Source organism: Ovis canadensis, chromosome 2 (genome assembly GCF_042477335.2).
Source record: "Ovis canadensis isolate MfBH-ARS-UI-01 breed Bighorn chromosome 2, ARS-UI_OviCan_v2, whole genome shotgun sequence".
Taxonomy (NCBI): Eukaryota; Metazoa; Chordata; class Mammalia; order Artiodactyla; family Bovidae; genus Ovis; species Ovis canadensis.
The window spans coordinates 178,039,082-178,060,184 of NC_091246.1; the positions used below are offsets into that span (position 1 = coordinate 178,039,082).

Consider the following 21,103-nt stretch of genomic DNA (forward strand, 5'->3'; position numbering starts at 1 on the left):
TGTATTTATGATGGCTTGTCTTTCTGACTGAGCTACATTAAATGAAACACAAAGCCCAGCTGGAGAACCCTGAGGCTATGCCCCAAATAAAAACATTCTCCAGGTCAAGAAAATGGAGGATTAAAGGCTAGTCACAGTATCTCCAGCCATTTGATTTCCATCCACTCTAGCTTCATTTCTCACATCAAAATATATATGAGTTCTTTAGATAATCAGCAGGAAAAAATTTATTCTATTACATGTTGCATTAAGATTATGATCTTCCTTGTTCCCTCTACCAGAATATCAGGCACACACACACACAAAATTGTCTCTAGGGAGAAAAATTGCCCAGATAACTCTCTGCTTAGTGATGAAAAATAATTTCAGCTATGAGTTTGCAACCAGAGCAAAATCAGACTTGATTTTGAGCTGCAGTGCAAAAGATAAAAGATTATTGATGAGATCCCTTTTCTTGTCTTTTTCTTTTCCCTCTCCCTTTCTGTGTCTCTCTCTTGCGCCCCCCACCCCCCGCAACTCTCTCCCTCCCTCACTCTCTCTCTTTTCTCCACCCACCTCTACACTGTGAGCCTCAGTATGGAGGCAGTTCTGTTGGTATGGAAAGATGAGAGTGGAATATTAAGATAGCTGGAGAGTCTCAGGAAGGGGATTATAAATATAAATTCTGAGCGGAAAAGGGCATTGCCATTTGCTTTCGTGTCTTCTGGCTGTTGGCCCAGGAAGAATACCGCCTGAATGCTTTGCAACTGCAGAAGAAAACCCTTACTACCAAAATATTCTCTGAGACACAAACTTAAAGAAAATGTCCCAAAGGGTTCTGAACATTGAGGTGTAGTGATATTCAACAAACAACACAAAAACAGACTAAATTTTGCCTTACCTTTCAATTTACATTTTTTAAATACAAAGATATTTGCTACTTCAGTACATTACATAGAGAGGTAAACTCTATACTTACAATATTGTGATGTTTAAAAGGTATATAGTTAGTTACACTTAGTTTTAAACTTTTTGCTATTATGAGGCATCTGACAATGAACCATGAATTACTGTGCAAAATCTTTTTTGCATATTCATACCAAGAATTAATGGTTAAAATGAGAACCTTGATCTGTGGTGATATTAAAACAAAACCCAAAATAACAGGTCTCAGATGCCAGCTCTTTCAAAGGATACAGGCTGAAGAACTATAGCAGATTCTCAGAAGACCCCTGGGCAGGCAAGACCAGTCCCATTGCTGGGTACCTTAGAGGTAGGGGGGTGAGATACATAGAATGGGGAGGATGTACAGACTCTGCAAGGAGGGACTGAAGAGCAGCAGAGGCCTTGTTGGGACCGCAGGGATTGGCTGTTTATGAAGTATGTCAGTATTGTAACAACCTTGTCACAAGCTCCTTGTGCATTAGATGAATATTAGAACTGTTCTACTGTTCTTGATACATAATGCCATGCTACTTTCAGGAAAATTTCATTTCATTTCCTATACTTAGCTTTTGTACATGAAAGCTTTCATGCCACTGTAACCTCATTATGGCATATTTGCTTTTTAAATCTTGTCAACTTGTTCTCAGTAAAAATTTTCTTCAAAGTAGGTTTCTTATATTTTGTATGTCAGTAGCTTACTTCTCCAATATTTTTCACCATTTCTATCAGTTTGCTATTGTTAATAGAGACAAAGCCTCGAAGACCCTGGGTTTTGACCCCCAATCTCTAGGACTGCTCCCCCCAACCTCCTTGTGGCATATAAGATTAGGATGGAAATGAGAGTGGAAATAGACAACCTATACCAGGGTTATATGACTGTGTGTGTTAAATCACAAAATTTTATTCACTAGTTTATGTCAGGTAGAAGCACATTCACCAACTAAGAGAATGCATCCTAAACTGGCATAAGAACTGGGCAGACACAAATCTGTCCCTCAACAAAATTACAGATAGCCACATGCCATGAACTTTCTAAGTACATCGTAAATAGCCAACCTGTAAATGAAAAACATTAAAATGCTGGCAGAAAGAAATGTGGATCTACCATATTGCTTTCTTCCTATTTACCTGTATCAGGCCATTACTACATTCTTATTGTGCATTCTTATTAATTGTAAGGCTGCACGACTGAGTTTATTTGCTTTTCTAAGTGTACAGTCATTTAATCTGCAGATAATGATACTTTTGTCTTCACTCTGCTCATTAAACCCTGTTTTCCTGCTTCAGGCCTTATTGAATTAGCCAAAACAATCTTGTTTACTTTGGTTTTAATGACAGTGGTGCCAATATTGTAGTATTATGCTCATGCCTCTCAATTCTGTAGTATACCTGTCTTTAACAATACTTCACTCAAAGTTTTAAACACAATACAATGAGGTAAACTATTTTGGTAAATTTACATATGGAGAATAGTTTATTTTAAAATAGCACAGTTATGAATACCTTTAAGAATACTTTACATCTGAGGCCCCAAATTATCTGAAGTAGACAGCCCTAAATCCTACAGGTTAATGATTAACTAGAACCCAAGTCCATATCCTTCTGGTTGTGAAGGAAATGCTGTACATAAGTGAACCAGTTTTACTCAGGTCAAGTTATAAAGCAGTTCAAATCCAGACTGAAAATAATCTGCATGTCTAGAAGTTCTATTTGAATTTCACTTCTTTAGTATAACCAAAAGTGGTGCCACACCACTCTTTCTAGAAGGTTACTCATAAGATCATAGGTTTACTGGACTGAAAGCACCTTTAGTAGCCCAACTACCCAACATGTCAGTGCCTGAGTCCCTTGAATAGCATATGTGAAAAGTATTTTTCCAGCCTAAGCTAATACTCCTAACATGACAGGTAGCTCTTTATGTCCAAAGATACGTGCTTTCAGAAGTGAAAGCACATATCTTGATCATTTATAAACTCTAATACTGAACAACAACAAAAAACTTTCTCTTTCAACCACTGGCTCTTTAGGGCCAAATATTCTGTGGTTTGCTTAATAGGAAATATCTGAAGATGGCAATAAGCATATTCAAATACTTTTTATTTTTTCAGGCAAAAAAATCCTGCATTTCCTTGTATTTCCTCAATCATTCCTTAGTTGCTGATGTAGACTAGCAGCTTACCTGAGGACACTGGAAACATTAACCTTTGCTTCCTACCAGCTTCTGCTTCTAAACTGGATAGACCAACTTTTCCAGTTCTTGCCTTAATTACATTCATTTCAACTTCTATTCACCTCACTTAGAAAATTAAACTTCAGGGTCACCTTAACATGTCATTTATGAAAGAAAACAAGATTAAAAATCTGATAAAATTAGATTTCCAAATAGCTGGTCCTTACTAAATACCCAGTCTCTCTTTTGCCAAGTTAATAATTAACTTTTATATCTGTTTAGTACAGTTTGTTGGACTATTGTTTTTTTAGTTAAGAGACCTAGGTTTTATTCTTTCTTGATTGTTCTCAGGTTTTTAGTTTGTAGAGTGAGGGTGTTGATGATCTCTAAATTCTCTTCTATGTTTTAATCTTTGTCTTATTGTTGATGTTTATATGTCATAGAAGAAAACCACCTAACCCCTCTCAACATGTCAGCATAATTATTATCAGAAAAATTATATAAGAGGGTCCATACCACCTGTATTTCATATGTGAGTTGCTTCAGTGGATTGAACAATTTTGTATAAATGTAAACACTATTATATAAGGTATGACAGCTGATTTGGTACATAATAGGTTAATAAAAAGAAGTAGAAAGCTGGATACAATGAGATTATTTAAGTTATAGTCCTGTTTAAACCTAATAAAATTTTCTGGCATTTGAACATAAGAATTGAACAATGAAACAGATAAAATGATTCTCCTTTTAGCAGAGCCCAGAGCAAGAACACATTGCCCATTACTGCTTTCTGGAACATTTTTCCAGGCATAAGTTGTGCACTGCAAATTAATAGCACTCTCCCTTACCAAAAAGAATATGGGTTTCTTTTTCTCTATGTACCATCAAACATAAAGATAATACTCATTAAAAGTTGAATAATAGCTCCATTGGGTAGTTTAATTTTAGGAAGCATCAATGTTGACAATGGACCAAAAAGCATATTCTGTAAGGTTTAGAATACAATGTGGTTCCTCTCAATATCTAAAAACAGTTGCTGAAATCAGCACGACACAAATGCTCTGATACCTCAAATAAAGCATTCCCACTGCACACTTTATTTCATTAAAGCACACAAACTCATGCACATATACAACTTTACACTTCCTTATTTTGCCTCTGGGCTTCCCTCGTAGCTCAGTTAGTAAGAATATGCCTGCAAGGCGGGAGACCCAGGTTCTATTCCAGGGTCGGGAAGATCCCCTCGAGCAGAAAATGGCAACCCACTCTAGTCTTCTTGCCTGGAGAATCGCCTGGACAGAGGAGCCTGGCAGGCTACAGTCCATGGGGTCTCCAGAGTTGGGCACGACTTAGTGACTAAACCACTACCCCCATTTGGCCTCTGTAAAAACTCCATGGTCTATATTTCTGTACATGATTTTTTTTTCCTGATTTCCTCTTTTTGAATACCCATAGTATTTATTTCAAACATTCTCCTAACAGTAAACGCAATCTATGAATAATAACGTTGCTTATTAACTGTATTTTATTGATGTGGTAGATCAGTTATGGGTAACACTGAAAAATTTTCCACCAATTTCCTTTCTTTTGAACTGCACAGAGCCTTAATAATTGGTTGGTTTCTGAACTGAATTGCCAAATACCTTTTTCAAAATTCTTACATTCTTCCTCAGATTATGAAATCCCTCTCCACCCAAATACCAATCGAGTTAGTGGTAAAGAGCTTGCTTGCCAATGCAGAAGATGTAAGAGACGTGAGTTTAATCCGAGTCAGGAAGATACCCTGCAGAAGGGCATGGCAACCCAATCCAGCATTCTTGCCTGGAGAATCCTATGGATAGAGGAGCCTGGTGGGCTACAGTCCATAGGGTCACAAAGAATCAGACACAACTGAAGCAACTCAGCAACAACAACAACAAATAGAAGAGACAGAAGACAGAAAGGGTGCATAGCACCCCTACTCATGGTTCTGAGAAGAATCAAACAGGTCCCCAAAGAGCATGAACATTAAGTAATATAAATGCTAGAATCTGATTTAGGAAAGTTTTTAGTCTGCTTCTTTCAGTAGATTTTTTTTCATTGTGATGGTAAGAAGTGGTAGCACCATTGTGAATGCAGAGAGAATATTTGCATTAAACATATGGAGAATATGATCTAGAGGTACCTAGGCATCCAGGAAGAAAACATCTAGGAAGTGAAAACAGAGAGGCTCATAAGCTAAGACTGGAGCAGAACCCTGTAAGATGCATTAGAGCAGAACACAAGGTATAAGGCAGGGCCAATGACCTTATCTACTGGGGACTGGAGTTCAGCAGTGGATTTTTAAGGATACTTAGCCACAGGATAATGCAAAATCTCAGGAACACTGTAGATCGTGAAACATGCAGGGAGACCATTTCTCTAAGGCAAGGACAGAAACTTCCTCACTATATAATAAAGTGTGTTTCTTCTGCACACCCAGTACTTGCATTTAGTCAATGACAAACTATTAGATAAGTATCTCCCAGTTGGTATATAAACACTCAAACTAACTGAGTGGGGTGTCCTTTCCCTTTAAACACCTTTCTGCTCTTTCATGCCAAGGGCTTTTAGACCTAGGGATTTTAAGTGTATTACTTTTGATTTCATATCTTACTCGAGCAGTGAGGGCTAAGTATTTACAGCTTGAATTTCTCTTGCAGTTCTTATGTTTTTGATCAGTGTCTTATGAAGAGTGACCTTAACGGGCACCCATATTTCCCTCAAGGCAGAGCTTGTTATTAATACAATGTTAAGGTTCAGTCAGAAGAACACCAAGCATTACTCCCTCTGTTCTGAAAAGTTCTCTATATTAGCCCCTATTTGCACCTTTATGTAAGGAATCACTGTGTAGGGCAAATGTTCCTTTCTCTAGATAGCTTATAAGCATCTGGATAAATTTACATTAGAAATTCAATTAACTTTATATTAAAAGGTCAATTAACTTGGCCATGGTAGAGACTGTTTTTAATTACTTTTCCTTGTAGGGCTTCTCTTCTTGTCTAAGCACAAGTGACACTATCAAATGATAAGTCTCATTGCCTGTGGTGGCCTTAAATTCATATGCAAAACACACTGGAAATGACTGTCTTGGTTAAATGAATTAATAGGACACTCTTTGAGCAATTCATCAATCTTATAATCCTTAGGACATAAAATATCACAAGCAATAATAGAGTATTTTAGCTTAAACACAATGTATTAGATCATTCATGACAGTATCTTTCATTACCTGTCCTTGTTGGTTTCTGTTTTCTTGCTGAAAGATGATAATAAAGTAAAACTACTTTAACAGTCAGTCCTTATTACATTATACCACAGTGTATTTTATGAAAAATGAGCACTAGATGACATAAAAAACTATCCTATTCCATGGGAGGGCTCTTGGTTATCTTTGTGTTAAGATGTGTTGTGTTGCCACAACTGAACTCACTCATGTAGGATTAGAACAATTACACTTAAGAGACTCAAGAAACCACTATTTAACACTGTGTGACAAGTGGCAATGCAGTGTTCACTTGTTACCAAGTGGTAACCTTTACTAACCATCACTCCATGATTGTTTTAAAATAAAACAATAATAAGGATCTCAACACATAAATAATATATATGACTCTATATTATTATATATGAGTACATTATATAAAATAAATAATATGACTATATATTATGTTAATATATATTATTATATATACTATATGTGTTATCATTATATTAACTCAGACTTTCAGACAACTAGCAATTTAAATCAAACACTACTCAGGAGTTTGATATGTGGCAAAGTCTGGAGATAAATTTTCTTATTTTGTAGAAAGGACCTACCTGCACCTTATAAAAGCAGTTTATAAACTTATCTGTATAAATCTCACTACAACCTATGAGATATAATTCGTTGCCCCCATTTTACTGATGGGCAAACTGAAGCTTATGTTTTAGCCAGGTTGACACAGTTCATTAGTGGCAGTGTTAGAAACTACACCCTCATTAATCTGCCTATCCAGACCTCCCATTTCCCTTTGGATAAAAGCACTGGTTCTAAGTAGTGAGACCATGAACTGTTTATGAAAGGGAGTTGCGGAATGTGCTGAATGCTTAGAGGGCAGCTGTGAACCTGAGTCAGAGGAAAGGAATGGCTTAGGCCACGGCAACTCAAAGACTGGGGCCACAAGAGGGTAAATTCACTATGTCATGAAGCATACTTTTCTCCATAGTGATGCTTTCTCAATGAAAGGAGCTGTGTATTGATTTACATTCCAGGGTATGCTTATCTCCTCATGCACCAGCAATAGTTCGCAAACCACTAAACCGTCTATTGATCTTGTTAAAGCGGCACAAACTTAAGGAATGTCTTTTGAAATTTTCCTTTACTATGAACAGTTAAATCATCTGATTCAATGTCATCTTCAAAATTATTCTGTTTTTCCATGCTTTTTATATGTTTAAAAAAATAAAATCATACTTATCCCTATTACAGATAATAATGAAATCTGATGTCCTAGACCCAATAAATATATGGGGACATTAATCTTAGTTGAAGTGATATGGCGCTTACTAGTTTTAATAAACTAATCTCTTCCAAAAGTGAAGGAAAATGACTTTTCTAAAGAACAAACAAAATTGCCATCAAGCAGCATGATGTCTGGTGGTTTAGTCACTAAGTCATGTCCGACTCTTGCGAACCCATGGACTGTAACCAGCTACCTAGGCAAGAATACTGGAGTGGTTTGCCGTTTACTTCTCCAGGGGATCTTCCCAACCCAGGAATCGAACTCAGGTCTCCTGCATTTGCAGGCAGATTCTTTACCGACTAAGCTATGAGGGAAGTTCATGATGTCTGGAGTGAAATACACATTTTAAAATGCATTGTTCATACCTGCACCACCGCCAATGCTTAGAATCTTAATTTCAGATTTTGTGTCTCCAATCCTGAAAAAAAAATTATATAGTTTAAGAAAAATGTGCCAGGAAGTTTATAAAATCTGATTATCAGGTCTAGTTGAAGAGAACAGATGAAAATTACAGTGAACAAAAATTAGGCCAATATGAAAGGTATTGATCATTTCAGTGGTTATATTGCTGTCTTTACAAATCCTTGGAAGTAAAGATTCCACTCATTAACAGTCTTAAACTGGGAGACTTTTAGAAATAGCACTATAGACATCTCAGAGGTAGGAAATAACATTTGTTTAAGGACTGTTCAGAGAATAAAAGCAAAAAAAGTGACCTTTGAGTCTGGTCATTATAATAAGCCATTCACTGTAAATGGGCTTCCCTCGTGGCTCAGATGATAAAGACTCCACCTGCAATGCAAGAGACCTAGGTTCAATCCCTGGGTTGGGAAGATCTCCTGGAGAAGGGAACAGCTACCCACTCCAATATTCTTGCCTGGAGAACTCCATGGACAGAGGAGCCGGGTGATCTACCATCCATGGGGTTCCAAAGAGTTAGACATGACTAAGTGACACACACTTCTTTCATTGTAGATGGGAGAAAAGCTAAGGTGATTCGTACTATCTCTATGATAGTTGCCTTCTTTCCTTCCTCTTGCTAACTTCCTTTCAATAAACAGATGTTAATTAAACATTTATTATGTGCCTGTCCTAGGCACTGATATATAAACATGAGTAAAATACTACTTTTCTCTCAAGTTGAATTTTGAGATAATAAAAGACAAGTTTATGACTCTGTATAGGAATAGAGTAGACTTGATGGACTGGGATGTGACAGTAGGACTTTCCTTAGATTGATGAAAAAAAAAATTTTTTTTTAAATAATGGGTCAGAAAAAAGTAGGAGATGCACAGTGACTGCCACATGTTTCCAGTTTGGATGACCAGGTATTGAAAAAGAAGCTGGGGGATGTAATTTTATGACGTTTATGTGTTTTGTCAGTTTTTTGTTTGTTTTATGTTTTTAGGGTTTTGATAAATCTGAATTCAGCAGATATTTGAATATGCAATACTGAAGTTGGGTAGAAGAGAGATTTGGATCAATGATGTATTCTGGAGAATTATCATAGAGCAATGGTCAAAACTAAGAGAACAGAGTCTATCTCGCAAGAATATTGCAAAGAGAATAATAGTGGTATCATGACACAGTACCAGGTTTTAAAAGTAATGGGATAATGGGGGAACACACAAAGAAGACACAGAGGGAAACAGGAAAGCTCAGAGAGGTGATCGGAGAATTAGAGAAGGAAAAAAGCCAATGATAGTGTCAGAGGCATAAGAGTGTACAACTAAATAATAAAAAAGAAGACAACTCTTCATTGAATTTGGCAATATGAATATCTGATAACAGCAGCTTTAAAGGAAGTTGAGAGCTGGAGTCAGATGGCAGTGGGATTAAAAGTGAAATTGGTAAAGAGAAAGAAGATATAGAGATTTTTGAAAAAGGATGAAAGAGTGAAAAGGAAAAAGAGGAGACTGGAGGGGAAACGTGAACTGAAAGAATGGTGCTTGTTTGTGTTTTAGGATGCTAAACAAGCTAGGTTTTTGGCTAAAGTCCGGAGCCTGCCAGAGAGACAGGAAGAACACAGATTCAACCAGGGTTCTTAAAAATACTAGAAAGCATAGAGTCAAGAACATCTGTGAATGAGTTGCCTTCCTCAGTTCTAATTATCTTCCAACTCATGATCACAAGTCTTAATATACCCATCCCTGTCTGTGCACTTGATTAATTCTTGAAGATGCTTCTATCTGTGGATAGAATAGTGAGGTTACAGAGCAGAGCACCTAGGCACATAGGTTGAAATTGTAGCTTACTAATATGTTACCTTGAATGAATTATTCTCTGTACCTTTATTACTAAGAAATAGTATAATAATACCTCCTACCATATAGGGTTATAATTATAGTATCTGCTTTTTGAAAGACTTGTGAGGATTAAGTGACATAATTTATGTGAATCCTTTAGAAATGTGTCTGCACATGACAAGTACCCAACTTATTATTGTTTTAAGCACCGCTACGTAATTTACATGAATCGTTTTTTCTAAATTTTTATTATTGAAATACAGTTGGTTTACAACATTGTGTGAATTACCATTATAGAGCAAAGTGATTCAATTATACATTGATACGTGCATTCTTTTTTATATTCCTTTCCATTACTGTTTATCACAGACTATCAAATATAGTTCTCTGCATTATATGACCGTGTGGTTTATGAATTCTGTATATGAAAGCTTACATCTGCTAACCCCAACCTTCTGCTCCACCCTCCCCAAATCCCTTCCCCCTTGGCAACCACAGTCTGTTCTCTATGGCCAGGATTCTGTTTCTGTTTCATAGATAGATTCACTTGTGCCATTTTTTAAATGCCACATATAAGAGATCTCATATGGTATTTGTCTTTCTCTCTCGGATTCACTTCACTTATAATCTCTAGTTGTATCCATGCTACTACAAATGGCATTATTTGGTTCATTTTTATGGCTGAGTAGTATTCCACTGTGTGTATACACCACATCTTCTTTAGTCATTCATCTGTTGATGGGCATTTAGGTTGTTTCCATGTCTTGGCTATTGTGACAAGTGCTTCTCTGAACATAGAAGTGCACGTATCATTTCGAATTATGGTTTTGTCTGGATATATGCCCAGGGGTGGGATTGCTGGAATTATATGGCAATTCTGTTTCTAGCTTTCTGAGGAACCTCCACACTATTTTCTATAGTGGGGGCACAAGCCTACATTCCTACCAACAGTGTAGCAGGATTTTCTTTTCTCTACATCTTCTCCAGCAATTGTTATTTGTTGACTTTTTAGTGATGGCCATTCTGATCAGTGTGAGGTGGTTCGTTATTTTAGTTTTGATTTGTATATCTCTAAGAATTAATAATGTTGGGCATTATAACTTGCGTCTATTGGCCATCTCTGGTGGGGTCACTGCTCCTTTCTCCTGGGTCCTAGTGCACACAAGGTTTTGTTTTTGCCCTTGCAGAGTCTGTTTCCCCACTCCTATGTAAGTTCTAGTGGCTCTATGATGGGTTAATGGTGACCTCCTCCAATAGGGCTTATGCCAAACCCAGGTCTACTGCACCCAAAACCCCTGCCCCTATAGCAGTCCTCTGCTGACCCATACCACCTCAGAAGACACCCAAAGTTCTGTCTCAGACTTCGTGGGGAAATCTGTATGCAGGTCAAGAGGCAACAGTTAGAACTGGACATGGAACTACAGACTAGTTCCAAATTGGGAAAGGAGTATGTCAAGGCTATATATTGTCACCCTGCTTATTTGACTTATAGGCAGAGTACATCATGAGAAATGTTGGACTGGATGAAGCACAAGCTGGAATCAAGATTGCTGGGAGAAATATCAATAACCTCAGATATGCAGATGATACCACTGTTATGGCAGAAAGTGAAGAACCAAAGAGCCTCTTGATGGAAGTAAAAGAGGAGAGTGAAAAAGTTGGCTTAAAATTCAGCATTCAGAAAACTAAAGTCATGGCATCTGGTTCCATCACTTCATGGCAAATAGATGGGGAAACAATGGAAACACTGACAGACTTTATATTTTTGGGCTCCAAAATCACGGCAAATGGTGACTGCAGCCATGAAATTAAAAGACACTTGCTCCTTGGAAGAAAAGCTATGACAAACCTGGACAGCTTATTAAAAAGCAGAGACATTACTTTGCCAACAAGGTCCATCTAGTCAAAGCTATGGTTTTTCCAGCAGTTATATATGGATATGAGAGTTGGATAATAAAAAAAAGCTGAGCACTGAAGAATTGATGCTTTTGAACTGTGGTGTTGGAGAAAACTCTTGAGAGTCCCTTGTACTGCAAGGAGATCCAACCAGTCCATCCTAAAGGAAATCAGTCATGGATATTCATTGGAAGGATTGATGCTGAAGCTGAAACTCCAACACTGGCCACCTGATGCGAAGAACTGAGTTATTTGAAAAGACCCTGATGCTGGGAAAGATTGAAGGTGGGAGGAGAGGGGGATCACAGAGGATGAGATGGCTGGATGGCATCACTGACTCAATGGACATGAGTTTGAGTAAACTTTGGGAGTTGGTGATGGACAGGGAGGCCTGGCATGCTGCAGCCCATGGGGTTCCAAAGATTCAGACATGACTGAGCAACTGAACTGAACTGAACTGATTGGCCGTCTCTAGTAACTCAGAAGGTTAAGAATCTGCCTGCAGTGTGGGAGACCAGGTTCGATCCCTGGGTTGGAGAATCCTCTGGAAAAGGAAATGGCAACCCACTTCAGTTTTCTTGCCTGGAGAATCCCATAGACAGAGGAGCCTAGTGGGCTACAGTGCATGGGGGTGCAAAGAGTCAGACAAGACTGAGCAACTAACACTCTCACACTTTTCATTGGCCATCTATAATGAATTAACCCTTTGAATTCTTACAACACCTCTGTGAGTTAGACAATACTGTTATTCCATTTCATATAGTATGATGATACCTAAGAATTATTGAAAAGTTGCTATTTTCCAGGGAAGGGTCTAAATGCATTACATGTGACAACAATCAGTTCAGTTCAGTTCAGTCACTCAGTCATGTCTGACTCTTTGTAACCCCATGAACTGCAGCACCCCAGGCCTCCCTGTCCATCACCAACTCCCAGAGTTCACTCAAACTCATGTCCATTGAGTCAGTGATGCCATCCAGCCATCTCATGCCCTGTCATCCCCTTCTCCTGGCCCCAGTCCCTCCCAGCATCAGAGTCTTTTCCAATGAGTCAACTCTTCACATCAGGTGGCCAAAGTACTGGAGCTTCAGCTTTAGCATCAGTCCTTCCAAAGAAATCTCAGGGCTGATCTTCAGAATGGACTGGTTGGGTCTCCTTGCAGTCCAAGAGACTCTCAAGACTCTTCTCCAACACCACAGTTCAAAAGCATCAATTCTTCAGCGCTCAGCTTTCTTCACAGTCCAACTCTCACATCCATACATGACTACTGGAAACACCATAGCCTTGACTAGATGGACATTTGTTGGCAAAGTAATGTCTCTGCTTTTCAACATGCTATCTAGGTTGGTCATACTTTCCTTCCATGGAGTAAGCATCTTTTAATTTCATGGCTGCAGTCACCATCTGCAGTGATTTTGGAGCCCCAAAAATAAAGTCTGACACTGTTTCCGCTGTTTCCCCATCTATTTCCCATGAAGTGATGCGACCAGATGCCATGATCTTCGTTTTCTGAATGCTGAGCTTTAAGCCAGCTTTTTTACTCTCCACTTTCACTTTCATCAAGAGGCTTTTTAGTTCTTCTTCACTTTCTGCCATAAGGGTAGTGTCATCTGCATATCTGAGGTTATTGATATTTCTCCCGGCAATCTTGATTCCAGCTTGTGCTTCTTTCAGCCCAGCATTTCTTATGATGTACTCATGATGACAACAATAAGCTACTATTTATAGCTATATACTATAGCCCTCTCCACTCTGCTCTCTACCCCCAGACAGGAGATTGAATAATTCTTCCCTAAGGAAATAACCCATCTCACCAATAAACTTATCTATATTGGTACCTGAGAATCCTCCATCAAGAGCTAAGTCCACATCTAATTACTACAACAAGTCAGCTGCTCAACAGACTATTTCAGTACATACACAAAGAGGATTGGAACCAATTTTTAGTGCCTCATTATTTAACTGGATGGACAACCAAGGCCTATCAGGTAGTTGGGGAGCTCCCCTAACATGGTGGTGGTGGTGGTTTAGTCATTAAGTCATGTCCAACTCATTACAACCCCATGGACTATAGCCTGCAAGACTCCTCTGTCCATGAGATTTCCCAACCAAGAATACTGGAGTGAGTTGCCATTTCCTTATCCATGGGATCTTCTCAACAGAGGGATTGAACCAGGGTCTCCTGCTTTGCAGGTGGTCTCAAGCATTGCAGACTGATCCTTTACTGACTGAGCTAACAGGAAAGCAATGACAGAGAGACCAGAAGAAACAGAAAAGGTGAATTCAGAAGAAACATGCAGAAAGCAGAGGACAATTTTATAACAGATAAAGGAAGGTAGACTATCTATGAAAGATGAACAGGATACTATAAAAAAGGAATATTCTTGGAAATTAAAAACACAATACTGAACAATAGAGGGCTAAAAGATAAAATTGGGAGCAATTGGAAACAGAAGAAAATTAGAGAATTGATTTAGGAGGTCCTCTGTTTGATGAATAAAAGTTCCAGAAAGACAAAAAAAGAGGGGAGGAATGATTAAATAATACCAAAACTTCCCTGAACTGCAGGATCTGAATCTTAATTGAAATGGCCCAGGGGCTACCCACAAAAATGGGTGAAAGACACCTATACCATAAAGTATTATCTTAAAATTTCAGAATATTAGATATAAGAGAAGATCCTAAAAAAGAACCAAAAACAAAACACAGTAGCAAAAGGTCACAAGCTAAAGATGAAGAATTTGAATGGTATTAGGTGTCTCAGAGGTAACTTTAGCGGCTATGGCGGTGGTTTAGTCGCTAAGTCATGTCTGATTCTTGCAATCCCATGGACTGTAGCCTGCCAGGCTCCTTTGTCCATGGGATTTTCCAGGCTAGAATACTGAAGTGGATTGCCATTTCTTTTTCCAGAGGATCTTCCCAACCCAGGAATCAAAACTGGTCTCCTGCATTGCAGGCAGATTCTTTACCAACTAAGCTATGAGGGAAGCCCTCTAGTGGTTATAAGATCATGGAGAAACATCTTTAAATTTCTGGTATAAAATCATTTTCAGTGCAGAGTTTTATACCCTAACTATCTAACTCTAACAAAGATGAGCGGAGAGAAGGCATTTTTAAACATGCAAAGTCTCAAAAAATTTACTTCCCACGCACTCTTTCTTAGAAAGCCCTTAAAGGATTAGCATGGGGTTAAGACATTAAAGAAACCAAGGAAAACACAGCATGGAATCCAGAGTTAGAGAATTTAGCACTGGAGAGAGGAGAAGAGAATTTCTATAAGGTGAATAAATTCCCTTATCAGGCCAAAAGCAAATCAAGCCAAACTGGAAAAAAAAGAACAGAAAAGTCCAGAAACAATGTTCCCATGAGGAAAAATTAACAGATTACTTGATCTGTTGGAATATGTTGAGAGATTAATATTTCTGTTTGGGGTATAAGTAGTGATAGGTACATAGAAAACTAAGAATATAAACTAAAATCAATAGGTAACTAGGAAAAACAAAAAGTTATACATGAAATGAAATGTAATGATAGTATAAATGCATTGTTCAGTTATGAATAATATGTACAGACAAAATGATATGATATAAACTAATAAAAATTTAGGCATATGTAAGGTATACATGCATGTATAAATACACACACATATATATACATGCTATATATGTACATATATATATTGTATTGACATGGTGGGGAGAGAGATGTGCATGTTTATTTAGCACTTTTAATACATCAAAATTAAGGAAGAGAATAACATGTTATTTAGAATCAGGAAAGAAAATTCTATAAAAAATAACTAAATAATTTCACAATGTTGAAAATCATTGTCTCTATAGAGAGCATGAATCAGGAATGGGAGTGGTTACGGCAGGAAACCACTATTTTTGTTGTTGTTGTTACTGTAAACTTTTCAGAATCATTTGACTTTTTAAAATATGAGCACATCTTGCTTTAATAAAATTGAAAAATTAAGCAGACATGTTGCCTATTGATAACTGATAAACAACTTTAAGTAGCAGTTTTGAAAGTCCTTTAGCTAAATTTCATTTCACATCACCTTCAGAAAAAAATTACTTTAAAATGATTCAGATGATTTCTAATTGGATATTACCACTATAAGGCAAACTTAGTTAAGGATCTGCATAACCACAGACTAGAACACAGATGCTTAGTACTGCAAAAGAACTCAGAAATCAACTCATTACCTTTAATTTTGGAAATGAGCAAAAAGACCCAAAGAAACTATAATTTGTTTTTGGATTAAAAATTGTTTATTTGCTGTCTGCTTTGATTTTTGCTTTATTTTCCTATTGTATGTATGCTCAGTCACTCAGTCATGCCCAACATTTTACAATTCCGTGGACTGTAGCCCACCAGGCTGCTCTGTCCATGGAATTTTTCCAGAATACTGGAGTTGGTAGCCATTTCCTCTTCTAGGGGATCTTCCCCACACAGGGATCAAGCCTGTGTCTTCTGCATCTCCTGCATTGGCAGGTGGATTTTTTACCACGGTGCCACCTGGGAAGTCCTATTATCCTATTATTTTTTAAAATATAACACTCAGTTTAAAAAAAAATGAAAACTGAACCATGACAAATAAAAGATAGAAAAGGGAACAAAATTCCACATATTATACACCCAACAATGTATTTTCTAGTCAGGCAGATTTAACTGCCCTGGTGAAAGAATTTCAGGCCTATAACAGAAAAATCCAGCAGAAAGACTAAAATATCAGTTGTTGTTGTTGTTGGGTTTTATTTTTTGCTGTTGCAAATTGGATCCACAGTCATTTTCCCCAGTTTTCCATCATTATTTCCTGAAGCAGAGTCAGGTTACAGCAATCCGCCCCCAGATAGGTGATTTGATTATCTTTACCATGTGGAATCTGTTACTCTCATAATGCTTATCAGCTCTGGCACAAATTGAACACATTAATCACCAAAAAAAAAAAAAAAAAAAAGCAGTCTGCCAGAAGGATAAGAACTAGTGAGTTTCATTGATAATGGAAAAATGCTTTGGTAGGGCCACATTGTTAATATTAACTTGAAAGTAAAAAGACAATTTTTCTTTTGGAGAGTGGTAACTATGATAATGGATAAGGAAAATGAATTGAAAGGGGTGTTAGAATTGAGAGGCATCCACTCAATCCCCAGGGGTAAACAGTATTTGGTAATTATTTGATTCTAATTCAAAGAACACTAGACTCTGGGATTTTTTGAAACATAAAATTTGGAGGAGGGCCGAAAAATCTCATCTGAAAGATTTGGATCTTATCTTTTCCCAAAGGAACGTGAATTTGTGCCTTCAAAGGGTTAACGCTTATCTCCGAGCAGCTTGAAATCCGCACAAATCAGAGCTTTTGAATGTTTCTAGTGATCGGCTAACTGAAACGCGGCAGACGGGGTGCAGGGCCGCTCGGGGACAAGCCAAGCTGCTATCAGTTCCCCTTATCCCGCAGCCCAGCCTGCCGCGCGCATGACCCATCTATCACTGCACAGAGCGCGCCCAGGCTTGTCCCTTGCACAAAAGACGGCCTGTTTTCTGTTGCTGTTACCTTGCTATCATGCCCGGCAGCTTCTTGTCCATGAATTCCTGCATACACTGGTGCTCCGTGGAATTGCTGAGAAACCTCCGGAAAGACTCAACGTATCTGCTGTGGTCAGTAAACAGGCTCCTCATGGAAGATGCCATTTTTGGTTTTCTGAGAGACAGGGAGGGAAGGGGCGTTTAACTTCCTTCCTTTCCCTTCCTAGTTCCTTCTTTCTCTCCTCACTCCCCACTGGGTTCTATCCAGGAAGAAAAAAAAAAAAAAAACAACACACAAACCCGACGACAGTCTTGCTTTGAACTGAAAGTGCTGGCAAGGCTGGGTGTGCAAAAGCTGATACTAAGTCAGTATTTGCACAGGACTGTGCCCCTGAGACTTCACCGGGCCACAGTTATCTTTTTTTAAAATTTTTTAAAATAGAAATTTATTTATTTTAGGCCGCAGTTATCTTAGAAGAAAAGGAGGTGGTAACAGAGAGCAGTAAATCCACTGCTGAAACTTGCTTGACAACTCAAGCTCAGAATGTTGTAAAAGCAGACAACATTCAGATCACTTCCTGTTTTGGCAGCAGCTGCCTCCCATAAGTTCCCTGTGGGAAAGTGGCCACCAAAGCAGTAACCACACTGACAGAAGAAACAGGCCAGTTCAAGGCTTTCCTTCTCTTCTAGAGACAGCTGCTGAATCTGTGACAAACGATTGTCATCTGCCTCCAGGCTTTCTGTAGGAGAGTTTCCTGCCTTCACACCCCAGCACATTTAAACTTGAAACTCTGCCGCACTTCTTCAGGTGCTCGTTAGTTTGTTGTGATTCAGGAACGGAGCTTTTGGGTTGGCCATAAAGGTCATTCAGGTTTTTCCATAAAATGTTATACCAAAACCCTAAGTGAATGTTTTGGCCAACCTCAAATTAACTGAAAGGTCTGAGAAGCCTGTTTAGGAGATGAGGGTGGAGGAGGGAATGAGGAGTATGAGAGCCCAGTCGCAGGGGAAGAAGGCGGGGCACTGGAACCCTTCAACCCATTGGAAGCCTTTCCTAAGTACTTATGAACAGGGGATTCTAGACTTTTAGGGCTGGATGAATCTTTGGAGGCCATGTGATGTCCCCTGTGAAAAGACTCAAAGTGTTTGAGCCTTTTATCTAGGAAATGGTCTTTAAGAAGGCCACCCCTATACCAACATGGGATATTAATAATAATACGATCCAAATCACAGAGCAGTTATGAGAATTAAATTAATTCATATACCAGTCTTAGAAATGTGTCTGCCTAAACCATTCTCCTCTTCTGATTCTGTTCCAAAGCTGCCCTGTAAGCATTCAGCACACTCCTCAACCCTCTTTTATAAGCACCTCATGGTCTCACTACTTCGAGCCAGGGCTTTTATCCAAGGGGAATGGGAAGTCTGGAATGAACTGTGGGAACTTTACTGAAATATAAGCTTCAGTTTGCTCATAGGTAAAATGGGAATGAGTTATGTTTCATAGGTTGTAGTGAGATTTATATAGATAATATTTATAAAGTCCTTTTAGCATGTTAATACAGCTTAAGGAGCAGGCTGGTCCTTTCTGCAATAATAAGACAACCAAAAAGCAGTTATTTTATTTATGGACACTGAAAATTGAGTTTAATATTTATTTTCCCTTGTCACCAAATATTTCTTTTCTTCAGATGTTTTTCTGATCATTTAGCAATGCACAAGTTATTCTTAGCTCGTGGGCTGCACAGAATCAGGTGCTGGCCAGGATTTGATCCTTGGGCTCTGGTTGTCCTTGTGTGCTTGTGCCAGCTACTCAGTCATGTCTGACTCTTTGTGACACCGTGAGCTGTACCCACCAGGCTTCTCTGTCGATGGAATTTTCCAGGCAAAAATACAGGAGTATTAGATTGCCGTTTCCTCCTCCAGGGGCTCTTCCCCACCCAGGGAATGAACCCCTGTCTCCTACATCTCCTGCATCGGTAAGCAGACCCTTAATCTAGCTCCTAGGCCTCCCTCCATATGTGTAACTGCTTAACTCCCATCTCTATGCAGCCAGCCTCACCCTCTTCATACTGACTCCCACAGCTTTAATTCATCTATTATCATTTTCCACTCTTCTATTTAGACCTCAATCCAGATCATTCATTCATGTAATTCATCTACTGAACAAATATTTAGTAATGGTTTCCTATGAGCTATTCTGCTGAGAAAAATTAACCTTAGTCTTGATCTTCCTACTGAAAACTACCTTTAACTTAAACTTCACTTGAGCCCATCACCGTCTAACTTACTGTCAGATCTTTCCCAACAACCTGCTTTCCATATGTGACTCACTAAGGATTTCTTCTCCATTCTCCTTGCTTCCATGATGTTTGAGATTCCCCCCCCCCACACACACACTTTTTTTAACCTATTGTGCTATTTTTCTTTATATATATATATATATAAATTTATTTATTGTAATTTGAGATTAATTACTTTACAATATTGTATTGGTTTTGCCATACATCAACATGAATCCGCCACAGGTATACACATGTTTTCTTACTGGCTTTCTTGCGCTGGGAGTCACACAGATCCTAGCCAAGTTTATTGTCACTGCCAGATTCAGGTTTTGAAACAGTGTTGATAAAGTCACTCCTCTCCCCAGATATCCACTGTCCATCTCCTCACTGATCTCCAAGTCCAAGACTCATCCTGTGACCTACCCCCAGCTCCACATCATTTATATTTATGTTTCAGTTTTCTTGAGACTTGCCACTGGATCCCTGCAAACCCTGCTGCTTATCTGAATCTGTCCCTGTGTCTGCCTGCCTGGACCTCTCTTCACAAGAGATCCTCCCTGTATATAAAGTGCTGCTTCTTCTGTTGCCCCACCCATGAAAATTTTCCCCATTCTCCTTAAGCTACCACTTTCACTAAGCCTTCCATATTTCCCTCCAAAGGATTAGCACTCATGTACTCAATTTCTGAGCCTCTTGTAACTTTGATAGCATTTGTCTTTGTGTCGTGGTTTATTAATGTATTTGCCTCACTTCCCTGGCTGGTCCCCATGTGATTGCTAGTTCAGAGAGATAGAAACTGTGTCACAGCTACTCTGACATGTGCTGCTCACAGTAGGCTTTCAGTTGTTTTAAATGATTAAAAATGTGCTTGATCATTTTCACTCTGAAGATGCTTTCCATAATCAGAGGTTCTTCAACCTTTTTCTTGTTGGACAACACTAACTGTTATTAACACAATCAGAGTTCCATTTATTGACTGTTCATGTGCCAGGAACTATGTGAATTTTTTCAAATTCAGTATAGGATTTTTACTTTGTAGTCCTTCTGTGAATGTTCCTACCTGACAGATAAAAAAACAGATTCTGAGGGGTTGGGTCCTTTGCTCAGTGTATCTAGGGTGTTGTAGGCTAGGCGTGTAACTCCAGTCTGTCAAATCCCAAGACCAGTGCTCTCACAAGTCTTTATATTCAGCCAAAATCTGCACACATTGCCTCCCTATAATTTCTACATAACACTCTTATCTCTGGTTGTTTAAACAGAATGATTCTAATTCCTTGTCCATATAACTAACTCATTAAAAATTTTGTAATTGACTGATGGAATAGCCCTATTCCCAAAGGTGTCTCTTCCATAGTGATTCTTAGCCCATTTGGACTGCTCTAACAAAAATACTACAGAATGAGTGACTTAAACAACAGCATTTATTTCCCATTATTCATTTTAAAAATATTTATTTTTGGCTACGTTGAGTCTTAGTTGGCACCTGGGGTCTTTCATTGTAGTTCATAGTTTTCTCTCTGTTGTAGCTCT

The 21,103-nt window shown here is 38.5% G+C and overlaps 1 protein-coding gene and 1 long non-coding RNA gene across 2 annotated transcripts in view; one reads left to right on the forward strand and one right to left on the reverse strand.

The window, feature by feature from the left end:
• Positions 1-18,225, reverse strand: part of HNMT (histamine N-methyltransferase) — a 43,011-nt gene extending 24,786 nt beyond the window's left edge. Inside the window, exons 1-2 of the mRNA XM_069574437.1 lie at positions 17,320-18,225; positions 7,986-8,038 (exon numbers count right to left, since the gene is read on the reverse strand). Of these exons, the coding sequence (XP_069430538.1) occupies positions 7,986-8,038; positions 17,320-17,456 (190 nt within the window). The 5' untranslated portion in view covers positions 17,457-18,225. The remainder of the gene's footprint in view (positions 1-7,985; positions 8,039-17,319) is intronic.
• The window catches only part of LOC138432823 (uncharacterized), a 92,108-nt gene continuing 88,243 nt past the window's right edge, over positions 17,239-21,103 (forward strand). Inside the window, exon 1 of the long non-coding RNA XR_011254000.1 lies at positions 17,239-17,423. This is a non-coding gene — a long non-coding RNA (uncharacterized lncRNA). The remainder of the gene's footprint in view (positions 17,424-21,103) is intronic.